At 41.4% G+C, this 15,463-nt stretch overlaps 1 protein-coding gene across 2 annotated transcripts in view; it reads left to right on the plus strand.

Annotated features, from left to right (window-relative positions):
• The window catches only part of Slc25a13 (solute carrier family 25 member 13), a 189,322-nt gene that overhangs the window by 77,085 nt on the left and 96,774 nt on the right, over positions 1–15,463 (plus strand). For both annotated transcript variants that reach the window (XM_057769944.1, XM_057769954.1), the window contains one exon: positions 14,989–15,128. In XM_057769944.1, the coding sequence (XP_057625927.1) occupies positions 14,989–15,128 (140 nt within the window). The remainder of the gene's footprint in view (positions 1–14,988; positions 15,129–15,463) is intronic.

The following is a 15,463-nucleotide window of genomic DNA, read 5'->3' on the forward strand; positions in this document are numbered from 1 at the left end:
GATAGTGATGTGTCTGAGCTGGAGCATCCTGGCAGCTCAGATACTGTTCAGAAGCTGTTCCAGTTCATTGGGTCAAAAATCTGCTATTTACAAGAAGCTAAATACGGATTTGCACGATTGACCATAATGGCTTCAATTTTGAAAGATAGTAGTATCAGAGAGCCCTTCCAGTTGGTGGGATAATTTGAGAATCGTCCATGCTCAAATGGCTAAAATATTGTACTTTTTGCTACTTCATCACTCCATTTTAAAAATAGGGACATTCTTAAAAAGGGCAGCTCGTTGAGAGGATGGAAGAATGTCAGTTGCAGAGTAAATCACAACATGCACGTGAGTCATTCTTAGTTAACCACAGGCCTGGAGGTTAACCGTTCTCCGCAGGGGTATGGGGAGATTAGATTGGGGTCCCCTACCATCCTTCTATCCATCTGTCTGTCCATCCATCTGTGCACATGCGAATGTGTGTGTGTGCCTGTATGTGTGCAAGATGAAAGCCGAAGAGAGTTTGTTCCTTCTTAGAAAGGTGTAGAGACAGAAAGCTGAGCTGCTAGCACTAAATCCTAAAGCTTGGAGTTGTGGGGAAATTTGACTATTTTAAACTGTACAGCTCATTTAAAAATAGTAAAATTATACCATTATTCTTTCAGTATGAGAGAGATAAAAATACAGTTTTTCTAAATTGGAAAATTCGCTGTAATCCCGCTGCTAATGACTGATTTCTTCCAACAGTTGCAAGGCAGATTTGCTCTGATAGGTTGATAAAGGAAACAAAATCAAGAGCATATTGGAAGTTCTTAGAGAAAATTACAGTTTAGGTATATGTTGGGGGTGGATAGTTAGACATTTTAATTGAAATAAAGCAGTTTCCTACTAATATGGGCTCACTGTGGGTGTGCTTTCGCAGCACATCTGCTCGGAAGCCCTTAAGTAGGGTTAAATGTATGGTGATGCTTTTGTGAGAAAATTATTTTTGCGAGCATCCGTCTAAGGAAACTAGCTCAGGAGTTTTTTAAAGCAGTGTAGTTATTATGCTCACATTTACGGAGTGAATTAGGATTCTTACGCTGTTTACAAATTTCGGCCATGCTCCTCTTTGGTGATGAAGGATGATGATAATCGACACAGCGAATGATTAAAGCCAGCATGTCTGAGACTTGACCACAGTCTGCTGTTGCACACTGGAGCTTGACCACAGTCGTCTGCTGTTGCCTCTGAGCACCGTCTGAAGTGACTTCTTACTTTCCATGTGAAGGCTGCCGACCTTATTATTCGACTATAAGAAAAATACTTTTTCTAGGGGCTACATGGAAAGTCGCTCATTTGGCCTCATCGCTGTTGATTGCGGTTGAGCATGTGACAGGCCATGGAGCTAAATCTCTGCTGGCCCTTTGCCTTTTGGCCACATTGTCCACCAACATGCACTATTGTGATTTACGGTGTGTTGTGCATCAGCATTTGTAGATACCTCGGTTTTGAATAGAGTTCTTATCTGTGAGGCTGACCCGGGGTTGTTCCTGTGACTGCACATGGTGCTTGTTAAAACTGTGGACACTCTGGCTCCAGCTTCCATGGACTGATTCCGAATGTTAGGTGTGAGGCTTGTGAATGCGTGTTAAACATGCTCTCCTAGGGACCATAGTCACACTTCAGGCGAACAATGGCTGATGTCTTTTATTCTCCCATGCGTGAGAGTTCAGTAGGGGAAAGGTGACTGGTTTCATAGAAAGCACAGCTTGTTTTCTGGCACTCCAAGAGTCTTCTCTCCAGAATGTCACATGACCTTCAGTTAGGCGGCTATAGTGGTCTCAAGGTGTAAAACCAGAAAAGTTTTAAATTACACTTGACTGCTAAATATGATATCATAGGTGCCTTCAGTAGACCTCAGCTTAACTGTGTGTGTGTGTGTGTGTTTAAAGATCTGCATCAGCACTGCATGCTGCATGTGTGTTCAAACTAACAATAGACAACTTTGGAAGATCTTACAGAAAACTCATTTTATGTGACGTACTCCATGCTTTCTGTTTTAATGACATCCATTTTCTTCCTAGACGTTCCTTGAGTGAGCTTCAGTTGTAGTCAGCATGCTCTTTCCTCTTCAGACCCTTGACTGTGATTAGTATAAAAGGCACTTGGTAGAAGGGTTTGAAAGGGCAACCATGACGTCGGGTCACATGACCCAGCTAGTCTGCATCTGCCGAGTCCATTGTGCTGTTTAACTTTCCAGTTCAGATTTCTCTCTCATGCAGTTCATGAAGCCGTGTCCATGTAAGCTGCTGTTAGCCCTATCAGCAGGTGAAATACTGCTTCTTAAAGAAACAGGCGGATCTCTGTGAGTTCGAGACCAGCCTGGTCTACAGAGCTAGTTCCAGGACAGGCTCCAAAGCTACAGAGAAACCCTGTCTCAAAAAACCAAAAAAAAAAAAAAAAAAAAAAAAAAAAAAAAAAAAAAAAAAAAAGAAGAAACAGCACAGGATTAAGATTTAGACAAAGCAGGGAGCCCTTCAGAGAGAAGGTGAGAGTGTGCTACAGTTCTCTTGTCTCTTAAAAGGGCTCGCTGTGGTGTTTAACAGAAACATCCTTTTTGTATTTATTGTATTAATAGACTTTTTAGGATCAATAGGAGAGATATTATGGTTTGGTGTTTAGAATAATATAGCTTGATGAATCTTTTTCTATCTTAATGGGAAACTCGTTTTCACTGATTTGAAGCTTCAAAAAGTGAATCTTCTACAAATTAAAGAGCATTAATTTAGTTATTCTGTATGGAAACAAAGATGTAGAAAGTTAAAATTTGCATAAGTGAAGACCTTGCTGATTTCAGATTATAGTGTGGTGGAGGTTAAGGAATAAGAGCCCATAGAATTTGTAAAAACAAATTCAGTCTAACCACTTAATGGCATGTGCAAGTAATTTGCCAATTAAATATTTCTAGTATTTGAAAGATCTTCAAAGTAAAGAGTGGAGGTTCTTAATCTTTCTTAATTTCATACTTTAAGAAACATAATAGAAAATTACGGAGATTTCTATCACTTTTCATTCAAAATTTCAGCATCTGAGCTCAAGGAAGGATGGATTTTAAATGTTGCAGGAAAACTGGTGTCTTTTGAGAGATGTATGAGCTATGGTATTTCCAAAGCACACTGCTTGATTTAAAAAAAAATGTGTAAATATTTAGTGCCCAAATAATATTTAGTATAATTAAGACTTTTCATTTTGGAGTTTTCCATCTTAGTGGTTACTGCACCTCCTATGTGCAGAACATTGTCGTAGGCCCACTCAGCTCCAATAACTCTCCACGACAGGTATTTTATTTCCCTTTAGTGACTGAGCGTTGAGTCAGGCAGTTTCCCCAGTGGTGGTAATTAGTTGGAGGAGAATCTGTACCACTCACTTATGTTTTTAAAAGTGCTTTATTGAGATTTAAGACACTCCTTTACTCTTCCTAGCTGCATAATTCTTTGGCGTTAAGTACGGTCACAGATTTGCACAGCTATCAACACTTGGAAATTTAGAACGTTTCTTCACCGTAAGGGAACCTGTATTTGTTAGCAGTTAACCATTTCCCCTCAACACCCCATTGGCTTTTTGGATTTTTCTAGCCTAAGGCAACCCTTAACCTACTTCCTGTCTGTATCAATTTGTTCTTAGCATTGTTTTTTAATGTTTGTTTATTGTGTGTGTGCATGTCCCATTGTGATTGTGTGTGTGTTTGTGTGTGTGCATGTCGCATTGTGATTGTGTGTGTGTGTTAGTGTGGATGTATGTGTGTGTGTGTATGAGAGAGAGAGAGAGAGACAGAAAGAGAGAGAGAGAGAGAGAGAGAGAGAGAGAGAGAGAGAGAGTCACTTCTCTCCTGCTTTGTGGGAACTGGTGGTTGAACTCAGGTCATCAGGCTTGATGACAGGTGCCCTCACCTGCTGAGCCATCTTGCTGGGTTTCATGTAAATCAACTCATAGGCTATAGGTACAGACATTTTTTTTTAGCATAATGTTTGCAAGGTTCCCCCACACATTAGCACACTTGTCTACATATTAACATATAATTATTCCTTTTTAAATTGTTGGATTTAGCATTTGTTGTTTAGCCTATCAGTTACTGAGTACATAGGTTGTTACTGTTTGGAGCAATGAATAAATAATATTGCTATGAGCACTCATGCCCGTAATGTGTGTGACTATGCAGCTTCATTTCTCATGACTGCACACTTGGACATGGCATTGTTAGGTCAGACATTTACTCTGGGTGTGACCTCTTTTCCACAGTGACATTTTATATTTCCACCGGTTTGTGAGGATTCTGTTTCTTCACATTCTTGGCAACACTTGTTTTAGTCCTCTAGTTAGGCTCCCCTTGTTAAGTGCTAGCTGCTGGTCTTCTCCTCCTAATGCCTATGACCTTAAACCTTTTCATGTACTTGTTTTTATGTCTCTCTGAACAGATGGCTACTCAGTTCTTTCCATTTGAAAACTGTCCTTTTATCCTCTGTCCATTTTAAGGAGAATTTTCAGAGCCAGAGAGATGCCTCAGTGGTTAAGAGCACGTATTGTTCTTGGACCTGACCCAAATTCGAGTCCCAGCACCAACAGGCAGCTCACAGTTGTCTGTAGCTTCAGCTCCAGGGGATGTGACCCCCCTCCAGTCTCTTCACACAGGCGCGCGAGAACACACACACACACACACACACTCACTCACTCACTCACTCACTCACCAAAAATAAAGTGGACCTGTCTTCATTTCTGAGTTGGGAGAGTCCTTTCTCTATTCTAGAGTTCCTTATCAGGCATGATTTCTAAACCACCCCTAGTTTGGAAATTATTTTTACATTTTGGAGGAGAATACAAAAGTTTGGATAATGTTCAATTTCTCCAGTTTTTTCTCTCCTTTTTTCTTTTTCTTTTTTCTCCATCATCAACTGTTTCCTAATCCAAAGCCACCAGGACCGTGCCTTTACTATTCATACCCATATCTTTACACCTTAGCTCCTTCATAGCTTTTGCTCTTACATGTAGGTTTCTGATCTGTCTCGAGTAGGAGGTCAGAGCTGGAGTTGGTTCTTGTGCCTGTCCCTTGTAAAGATTCTTCTTTCTTGTCGGATTGCCAGTCATCTTTGCTGGGATCTACTGGTGGCAAGCACTCATGCTTGACTTTAGATCTTTGTTCTTGCCTTGTTTTGTTTTTCTGTTAGTCTCTCCTACTCTGTAACCACAATCTTGGTTTGCAGTAATTTTGTACTCACGGAAAACAACTCTGATCTTATATTTCCTGGGCTCTTCAGAAATCCTTGAGTTCTTATATGCATTTGAGAATCAGCTTGTCTGTTTTCCTCAGTTAGGATTTTAGGAGGGAATCTCTATATGCTGTTTGCTTCAAGCTCCTGAGTGCTGGATTCTAGGATAAGCCACAACCCTGGTGGAAATTTCAACAGTATTAGCTCTTCTAATCAGTAGCAGTTTGTGGTGTTTAGAAAAGAGAATTTTTCTATCTTTTCATTAAATTTCTTGTCGTTTTGAAGACATTGCATATGGGATTGTTTCCTTAATTTTGTTTTTAGACTGCTATTTCAGAGATGTAAAAAATACAATTGAGTTTTGTATGATGATCTCTGATCTGGCCATACTGGCTTACTAGTATGAATGACTTCTTTTTTTTGAGACAGGGTTTCTCTGTAGCTTTGTAACTAGCTCTTGTAGACCAGGCTGGCCTCAAACTCACAGAGATCCGCCTTCCTCTGCCTCCCGAGTGCTGGGATTAAAGGTGTGCGCCACCACCGCCCGGCTAGATGAATGACTTCTTAGTAGCATGCTTTGGAGTGTGTGTGTGTGTGTGTGTGAAGAGCAATTGATTGTGAAGCAGCTTTTAGAAGTCTTACATCTATCATAGACCACTGTGTTTCTGCTAGAAGGCTGGTAGGTTTTGGAGGGAATGTATAAGTCATTTAAGGGTGTGTGGCTATTCATCTTCAGGAAAGAAGCATTGCTACTTTGTAATTGTTCCCACCACTTTTAAGGCCAGATCTCACTATGTAGCCCAATCTGGCTTCAAATTTGCAATCCTCTGACCTCATTCTTCTGAATGCCGGGCTTAGAGGCTAGCATCACCGTGCCCATTGTAATTATGTTTTTACAATATAAAAAGTGTAGTCAACTTTAAGCTGGGAAGTCAAGAGTGGAGAAAATTCCCATAAGTAAACTCAGAGGAACCTTAAGCTTGTTGGGTAAATAACATCACATTGCTTGTTGATCTGGTCTGAGCAATAGGCCTTCCAAATGTTTGCCTCCAGCTGAAAGAGCCATGATTATGTTTGAAAGATAAGTGTTCTGCTTGCTTTCACTTTTACGTGGAGTAGCTGAGCTTAGAAAAGCGTGCCTCTGTCTAATCTAAACCCGTGTGGTCCAGACCCCGTGGCTCAGTGCTGTTTCAGGGATCAAATGACCCTTTCACAGGTCGCCTGAGACCATCTGAAAACATGGATATTTCCATCATGATTCACCGTAGTAGCAAAATTATAGTTATGAAGTAGCAACAGTTGTGAAGTGGGAGCAGTTCCTCACCTTGGGGATCACCCCACAAGGGTTGGAGCACCAACACCCTGTGCCCTGTGCTGTACTCTCATTCCGCAGCAAGTTCAGCTTGCATTCTGTGTTTAACTGATTTTAGGGTCATGGATCTGATTTTATGGTCATGGATCTGATTTTAGGGCCATTTTTATACCAGGAGAAGCCTCCCACTGTTGTGGGAGCTGCGTGCTATGTTCCTGCCGCCCCAGCTCCTGGTCGCCTGACTAGCTTATGCCCCGAAATAACAGCACACAAACTGTATTCTTTTAAACACTGCTTGGCCCATTATATCTAGCCTCTTCTCGACTAACTCTTGCACCTGGACTAGCCCATTTCTAATAATGTGTGTAGCACCCCAAGGTGCGCTTACCGGGAAGATTCTAGCCTACGTCCATCCTGGGTCGGAACTTCATCGCATCTGCTCTGGAGCACAGCGGCATGGTGTCTGCCCCAGAGAGGAGAGGAAATGGCGTCTTAGCTCACTTCCTCTTCCTCCCAGCATTCTGTTCTGTTTACTCCATCCACCTTTGTTCTAACCTATGAGGGCCAAGCAGTTTCTTTATTTTTTAACCAATGACCTTCCTCCATCATTTCCCCTTTTTCTGTTTAAACAAAAAAATAAAAAAGGAAGGCTTTAACTTTAACATAGCAAAATTACATATAACAAAATGGTTATCAAGTAAAAATTACAATATTTACATCTATTTTATCTTTATCATAACTAAGGAAAACTAGAACTATAACTATTCTTCAACTCCATCAAAGACTCTGGAAAGATACAATATTACCTAAGCAAACAAGAAATAAGCAACTTTCAAACTCTAGAAATGACAGAGACATCTCGCTGCCTTGACAGTCACTCAAAGTTTCTCTGTACCGTTGGGGCATCCATCTTCGGCCTACAGGCCCATAGTTTCCAGCAGACATTTCTATGAAATAGGAAATTTCAAAGACAGTTCAGTCACTATCTGTTGTGTCCTGCAGAATGTCTCGCAGACTCTTCCATGAATCAGGAACCCCGAAAGATCATCTCACCTTTAGGCAAGTTCAGCAGTCCTCTCTCTGTGGGTTCTCTGTGTCCAGTTCATGCAACAGTCCAGGCAAGAGCAGTTTCTTGCCCAAATGGCTATCAAGCTCCATAAGGATCCTCTTTGATGCCCATCTTCTTCTTGAAGTAGATTGGTGCTGCCAGGAGCAGAGTGTCTCATTGTCATGAAAATTCCTAAGTTATTAAAACACTTAAAATGCCATATTTTATAATCTTTGAAAGATATGAAGAATGCCTATCTAAAATATATCTATGTACATCTAGAAAATCTAACTAACATGACTACAAACTTCACTATTATAGATGATTATCTATTAACAACCTATATACATTACATTTTTACATGAACTACACAATCACAATACCTTAATCAAGATCAGAAATACAAATACATATAACAAAATTGACCTTAAATTTAAATCACTAAAGCAAAATCCATATCAATGCAAATTATTCATACCTATATCATATCCCCCTTTAAATATAAAAGAACATTTATAAACAGTATTTGGGAATATGGACATAGTTATTTCTCTCCAAACTGCTTCCTGCTGAATGGGGGCGCTGTTAATCAGATATTTCAGGGTATAACCTGTGTGCTAGGTTCATCTCAGTCAGCAGTTGAGTGAAGTGATTTTTTTGAAGGTGCTCACAGCAACCCTTCAGAAGGGCGTGGTCCATTATACCATATTGGGATAGAAACAATCCACAGGGTTTCATCCTCTGTGAAAACAAAAGAAGAAACTCCTTTCCAAAGCATCATGTCCTTAGATCCAAATTCTGAAGTCAAGGTATTTTCAAAATATCTATCTTGGATTAGTTCAGTAGCATTTATAAACAATTATCTTTTAGCATCTGTTGCTCCTTTCTCAGCATTCAAACAGTTCAAAGAGAGCATAATAGCATACAGTATCAAAATTCTCTGTGTATTTTCCATCTTTATGCGCTTTATTTTAACCTCTATTTTGTTTATTTTTACTTTTATTTTTTGCTTTTTGAGACAGGTTCTTTGTATCTGACCTGGAATACCTCTGTAGACCAGGCTGTCCTTGACCTCTCAGAGATCCACCTGTCTCTGCCTCCCAGGCATTGGGATTAAAGGTGTATGCTACTACACCTTGAACTCACAGAGATCTGTTTGTCTCTGCCTTTTAGGCACTGGGTTTAAAGGCCTGTGCTATCACACCTTGAAGTCACAGAGGTCAATCTCCCTCTACCTCCCAAGTGTTGGGATTAAAGGTGTGTACTACCACACCCAACTACTTTCTTCCTTTTTTACTTTTAAGAACTTCAACATTTAGCCTGCATATATTTTTAAACACACTGTAAATCATTTAAAGGTTTTCTTTGTCTTTGAAACTCTCTTTACTGTATCTCTCTCTTTTTCTGACCACACAAGCCTTTAAATTACTGAGCAATATGGGTAGGAGTAAAGTCGTGGCTTTGCCAGCTAGATCCATCCCATTCCTTAGCTTTCCACCATTCCAGCCTTGTGGCTGAAGTACTCGCCAGAGCCCCATTCATCGCCACAACTCTACAGTGTTTCAAGGTCCTTGCCAGCAAGCAAGCTGCAACAGTATTAAGCAACACTCAGAAGCTCTGTAGTTAGGACCGCCTGCTTGAAAGTCAGAGTTTGCACTGGCCGGATGGCCCAGAAAACCAGCATTTTAAAACAGCACAACTTTTTTCCTGCTACGGCTGAAAACAAACAAGCATGCAGTCAGCTTTTATCAATACCATTTAAGTGTTTTGTGGCAGGACCTCTTAATGAGCTGTAGGGTTTTGCAGCTAAAGCTGAGTCAGGAAGCCTCTCTTAGATGAGAGCACTTGCTTGCTTCTAGCAAGCAGAGCAGACCCAAGAAATTGCTGCTACCGCGTCGGGCGCCATTCTGTTGTGGGAGCTGCGTGCCGTGTTCCTGCCGCCCCAGCTCCTGGTCGCCTGGCTAGCTTATGCCCCGAAATAACAACACACAAACTGTATTCTTTTAAACACTGCTTGGCCCATTATATCTAGCCTCTTCTCGACTAACTCTTGCACCTGGACTAGCCCATTTCTAATAATGTGTGTAGCACCCCAAGGTGTGCTTACCGGGAAGATTCTAGCCTACGTCCATCCTGGGTCGGAACTTCATCGCATCTGCTCTGGAGCACAGCGGCATGGTGTCTGCCCCAGAGAGGAGAGGAAATGGCGTCTTAGCTCACTTCCTCTTCCTCCCAGCATTCTGTTCTGTTTACTCCATCCACCTTTGTTCTAACCTATGAGGGCCAAGCAGTTTCTTTATTTTTTTAACCAATGACCTTCCTCCATCATCCCACTCCTTATCACTCCTTTTAAGTAAGTAATGGGGTAACAATATACCAGAAAGCTCTCAGCTGTTGAGTTATAAGCCAAGTAAGCAACAAAATGGCAGAAAAGTTTTGGGCTTTTTCTTCTTCCCTAAGACTTAAAATTAGCGGCTGTAGAGATGGCTTAGAGTTTAAGGGCAATGGCTACTGCTCTTCTAAAGGTCCTGGGTTTGATTCCCAGAACCCACACAGTGGCTCACAGCTTTCTATATACCTTCTCTTCTGGCCCCTGAGAACACTGCACATACATGTTATGCAGACATGGCAGGGAAAATACCCTTATACCCATAAACATGAAATAAAAATAAACAAATCTCAAAAATCAAAACTAAACAGAAACAAACAACACCTTTATCTTAGCTCTAGAAAATTCTGGAAAGGTCTGGAAATGGTGAGGACTTATTCATAGGACAGTCCTAAGTTGAATTCCAGAAGTCTTTTATGGTAAAGCCCATTTGCCTAGGGAAGCCAGAGTGTGGAGCTTAATTGGGTACCCACCCATGTTGTTTTGTTTCTTCCTTTCCCATTTCCTAGCTGTCAGACGAGGCACACTCTCCTCATTGCCTCACAAGACTTGAGACTTCTTAGACAATCCATGGTTAAATGAGAAAGGTCTCTGTGCCCCTAAGGAGACTCATTAGCATTTTCGTGTTTCCAAAGTGAGGGGTAAATACCTATTGTATTTCCCTTATAGGTTCTATTTGTAAACCTGAAAGCAAAACTTGTAGAAAATGAATGACACCCAGCCATTTGTTGAGGTGGAACAAAATGTTCAGATTTATGGTCCCAAAATAATTTTGGGGAAAAATGCTGTGTGTTTTTCGGATGGCAGAAATGAATGTTTGAAGGTCTCCTAAGAGTCCATTAGGTGGGAAGGTGAACAGAAAGGGCCTTCTGGCTCTGCACTTGGCAAGTGCACTCAGCGAGTGTTAATCCTGATAGGTAGGTCAGGAGGGTGACGATGGAGTTTTGTAGGATCTGAGCCATGTCACTTCATGACTCTAGTTCTTGCCTTCCCGTCCTCTGTACACTGAAGAAGGCTGTGTTCCTCCCAGGACATTATTTCCTTTTTCCTGCAAGTGTAGCATCAAATCTTAGGATTTTAAAACTAATAGGATTTTCTGTGGGCAGGCTATGGAAACGCCTTGACGATCTGGGGCAGGATCTGTTACCTCTCAGGGTGACTTTGGGCTCAGATACTTTGTCTGAACCTCTGATTTTCCTCAGAGGAAACAAACTTTGCTTATTGCTTCAGAACTCATAGGAGAGCACCCCTGACTAAATTTATGGTAGTCTTCAGAGCTGGTATTGGAAGCCAAAAAGCTTTTCTCTCCCATTTCTGTGCCTTCCTTCTTCGAATTCTGCTTCCTTGCTGTGGAGTCCCCTACACAGTGCTTATGCCCTTGGACTTGGTCCTGATGAATTCCGTGGGGTCAGACCTGGGTGTAGCCCATCACCTCCCATGGTACACGATTCTCCCACAGAAGTGGGTGCAGTGCTCTGCTGGTTCGGAGTTGCAGTTAGCTCTGCATGGCATCCATTTTCCAGCAGCTGCTCTGTGACGACGATGAAGAGTCAGGTAACTGGGCCACGTTCTGAAGGCTACCTAGGGTTCATGCTGTCCACTTCCAAAGAGTTCACAGTCACAAGGACCATGTGCTCCTCTGCCCTCCACGGTCCATGCATGACTGGCCTTACACATGACTGTGTTGTGCTGCGTGATCTGGAAACTGCCCCAGCCTTTTCTTTCGTATTTGTTGCCTGTTTCAGTGGAGAGCTAACAATCATGAGTGAATCTCTTCCATGACTTACTAAGATCATTTCATAAAAATGTCCTTTACCCTTATGCCAGAAAACACTTGGGGTTTTTGGTAAACGGAGATCATTTCTCCTCTATAGACCTGATGGCACTGGGAAAAGGGATTCAGGATGAGCACCACGGCCAATAGACTGCCGCACACCGATTACAGAAACCACTCTGCCGTAAGGGAAACCATAATGCTTCAGACAGCTACTGTCCTTGACCTGCTGGCTATTGTGAACTTTTGCTGGCTGACTTCAATTAAAAAACTACTTAAAGAGAAGTTGTTCTCTGCCCAGTACTATGCCAGCCAGGAAGGAGACTCAGATGGGAACCATGGGGCCAGTGCTGTAAAGGGGTTAAGAGTTGTTTGGAACCAAAAGATGTGTAGTAAATCTGGACTAACGCATGCACACAGAACACATAGATATTTTAATAACTGGGATTGATAGATCTAGAATACATAGATATCTTATTTTAATAACTGGGATTGATAGATCTTAGGGCTTAGCAATATCTCAGTGATATTCTAGTTCTAAAGGGCAGGGCTCAGCTTCAGAATTTAGAAGTTCAGGCTCTCTGGGATTGAGGGAAAATACTCTGCTGGTTGAGCTAAAGGCTCACGGTTCTGTGTTCCTGCCTGACCTCAAGGAAGTAGTGGAGATGACAGCTAATTATGGGAAAAAATAGTTATCGGTTAGAATGAAGCCTATTTTAAACTTAATCATTAATTTATTTACGCCCATATATATGGATAGATGTGTATCTATAGATATAAGTATATATAGGGGGTTTTAGGCTTTCAAAAGGAGCCAAAAGCTTTAGCATGTGTTTCTACTTTCTTTAGATTTCCTTCTTCCACAGGCCATGTGGACACTAAAATGCCTGGGTGCCTTGGCTATATATATATTCTGCCTGTTAAGTGCCTTCTCTTACTTTCCATGAGACATGAAAGAAGGCCAAGAGAGGATGCTATTGACAGCCGTCTTGTGACTTGTGCGTGAACATGATTTCCACATACTACATGGCAGAAAGGAGTCTTCCACTTACCTGAGTTCTCATTTAAGAACTCATTGCAGTGTAAAATTTATTTAAAGTGTGAAAACAAATTTTTGTGTGGTTTTGGTGGTGTCTGCTCATTTATTTGCTAATGTATCGATTAGCAGACTGGTGCCTGTGAATCTCCCTGGGGCCCGCTCCATGCTGAGGTGCGCACACACAACTGGGCAGGAACTGCAGGCTATTTTAGGATGCTTTGCTGCAGAAGGAAGTCTGGCTCCAGCCCTTAGAATAATCCTGTCACTTGGTGAGCACCCAAGAAATGGTGGTTGTGTTATTTAGTAGCATTAAAGCCTTGGACATTTGAATTTCAACTCAGAGGCTTCCCAGTACAGAGGGAATCTCTCAGCTAGTTAATTTTATTGAACCTGCACATGTGTTCGTTCTGGGTACCTTTCTTCCTCTCTACCAATTTTTTCTTTTAAATCGTAATTATTGGTTATGTTATTTCCCTTATAGACCTCCCCCCTCTCTAAGAAAACTTGAAGATTGTACTTTAAAATTTTTTATTTTATTGTCCTCACCATGGTCAGCTTGAGGTTTTTTGCCACCATTTATAAAATCTTTGCCCAGCATAATTTTGATTTTTATTACCCCCACTGTGCAAACACATACAACCATATGCTGATGGTGGCCTTGCTATTTTCATAACAAGTAAAATTTGTTGGAACCGTTAAAAACATGGAATGAAAATTTTGTGGGCATAATGAGGTGGAAGCAGGAAATTTGGGGAAAGCAGCAGAAACGAGTACAAGGGATTCTGGACTCTGAGAGGATTCGAGAACTTTGTCTTTTTCTCTTACTTCCTTTGAAAAGGGGAAAAAAAGGAACCAGACTTAGTTTACTTATAAAAATGAGCACCTTTGACACATACATTAAATCTGGTGTAAACAAGGATAAAGTCCGACAATATCCTCCCGTGTTTTCTCATCACCCATGATGATAGGCACATTATCATCATGGGTGGAGACTAGTAATTAAATAATACTTTGTTTAGAAAAAGCACTTTCTTATTTTGTGTCAGTCTTCCTGGACCTCTCTGCGGGCACACACACAGGCACCATCCCGCCCCCTCCCCAGCGCTCAGCCGGTGCTCTACAAGTGAGCTACCCTCCAGTCTCCTCTTCTACGGTGAGCAGAAGTGAGTAGAGGCCAATACACTGAGTAGCACAACTTGAAATGGAATTACCTGAACTTCTCTCCAGCACCCACCCACCCCCACTAAATCTAAAGTTATGCTTGGCGGTGGTTGTGCACACTTTTAATCCCAGCACTCAGGAGGCAGAGGCAGGCTGATCTCTGAGTTCCAGCCTGGTCTACACAGAGGGAACCCTGTCTTGTTGGGGCAGGAGCGGGGATTAGAGGTTAAAACTCAAGACTGCTTGCGGGCTTTTCTTCTTGTCTTTTACTGCAAGGTGAGCTTGAAGAATTTACAACTGGCTTCTTTTTTTAGGGTCTGAATCTTTCAAAATCTTGATAATGGACTTTTTTATTTGTTGTGGTTAAGTTAATTGAATCTTCTATCTGGCTCTTCTGCTTCTGTATTAGATACTTTTCGGTGGCTCTGATAAAACACCATGCCTAAAAGCAACTTCCAGAGAAAAGCTTACTTTGGCGTATGATTCCAGACAGAGAGTCTGGGGGGAAGGGATGATTGCAGATGGCAGAAGCAGGAAGCTGGCTAATCATATTTATATCCACACACAGGAAGCAGAGGGAGGGAGACATAAACCCTCACAGCCTGCCCCCAGTGACACTTTTCTTCAGCAAGCCTTCACCCCCTAAAAATTCCTTAAGTTCCTCACACAGCATCACCTGTGGGGGACCAGGTGTTTAAATATGTGGGCCTATGAGGGACACTTCTCATTCGAGCCACCACAGCCGCTAACGATCAAGTCCCATCCACTATAAAAAGCCACTCTGTGTTGAAGCAGAACTAATGAGATAAAAATTTAGCTTTTCACATAGCTTTTTCTTCCCATTTGGTAAGATTATTAACTTTAATATTTCAAGGATTCCCATGGGTTTTCTGACTTCTGTTTCTGCTAAGTTTTTTTTTATTTTGTATAGGCATTCATATTTGAGTTACTTTTTAAGTAGAAATGCTCATTTGAGTTCATCTAAGAAAGAATCCACCTTTCCTTATTTTTACCATTTTTTTTTCTTTCTTTTTCAGAGGATGTGAAGCAAGTGTTTGGACAGACTACAATTCACCAGCATATTCCGTTTAACTGGGATTCAGAATTTGTGCAACTACATTTTGGAAAAGAAAGGCAAAGACACCTTAACTATGCAGAATTCACGCAGTTTTTGCTGGTGGGTTGAATTCTTTTTACTTTAATTGCCAGATATTTTTACCCTGAATTGTTTTTTCTTACATTTTCTGATAATATATCAGAAGGTCTTATTTTAAAGGTCTTATATTTTCGTTCTGCCAGTATCTCCTTTTTTAACTATTGTAATTTATGCGTATGGGTGTCTTGACTAAATGTCTGTGCAACTGTGTGCATTGTTCAATGAAGCCAGAAAACAGCCTTGAATTCCCTGGGATGAGTTACAGATGGTTGGGAGTTAGTTGCCTTGTCGGTGCTAGGAACCAAACCTGTGCCCTATGGAACTGTTGAGCAATCTCTCCTGCTCCTGAAGTCTTA

The sequence above is a fragment of the Chionomys nivalis genome, chromosome 1, assembly GCF_950005125.1.
Source record: "Chionomys nivalis chromosome 1, mChiNiv1.1, whole genome shotgun sequence".
Taxonomy (NCBI): Eukaryota; Metazoa; Chordata; class Mammalia; order Rodentia; family Cricetidae; genus Chionomys; species Chionomys nivalis.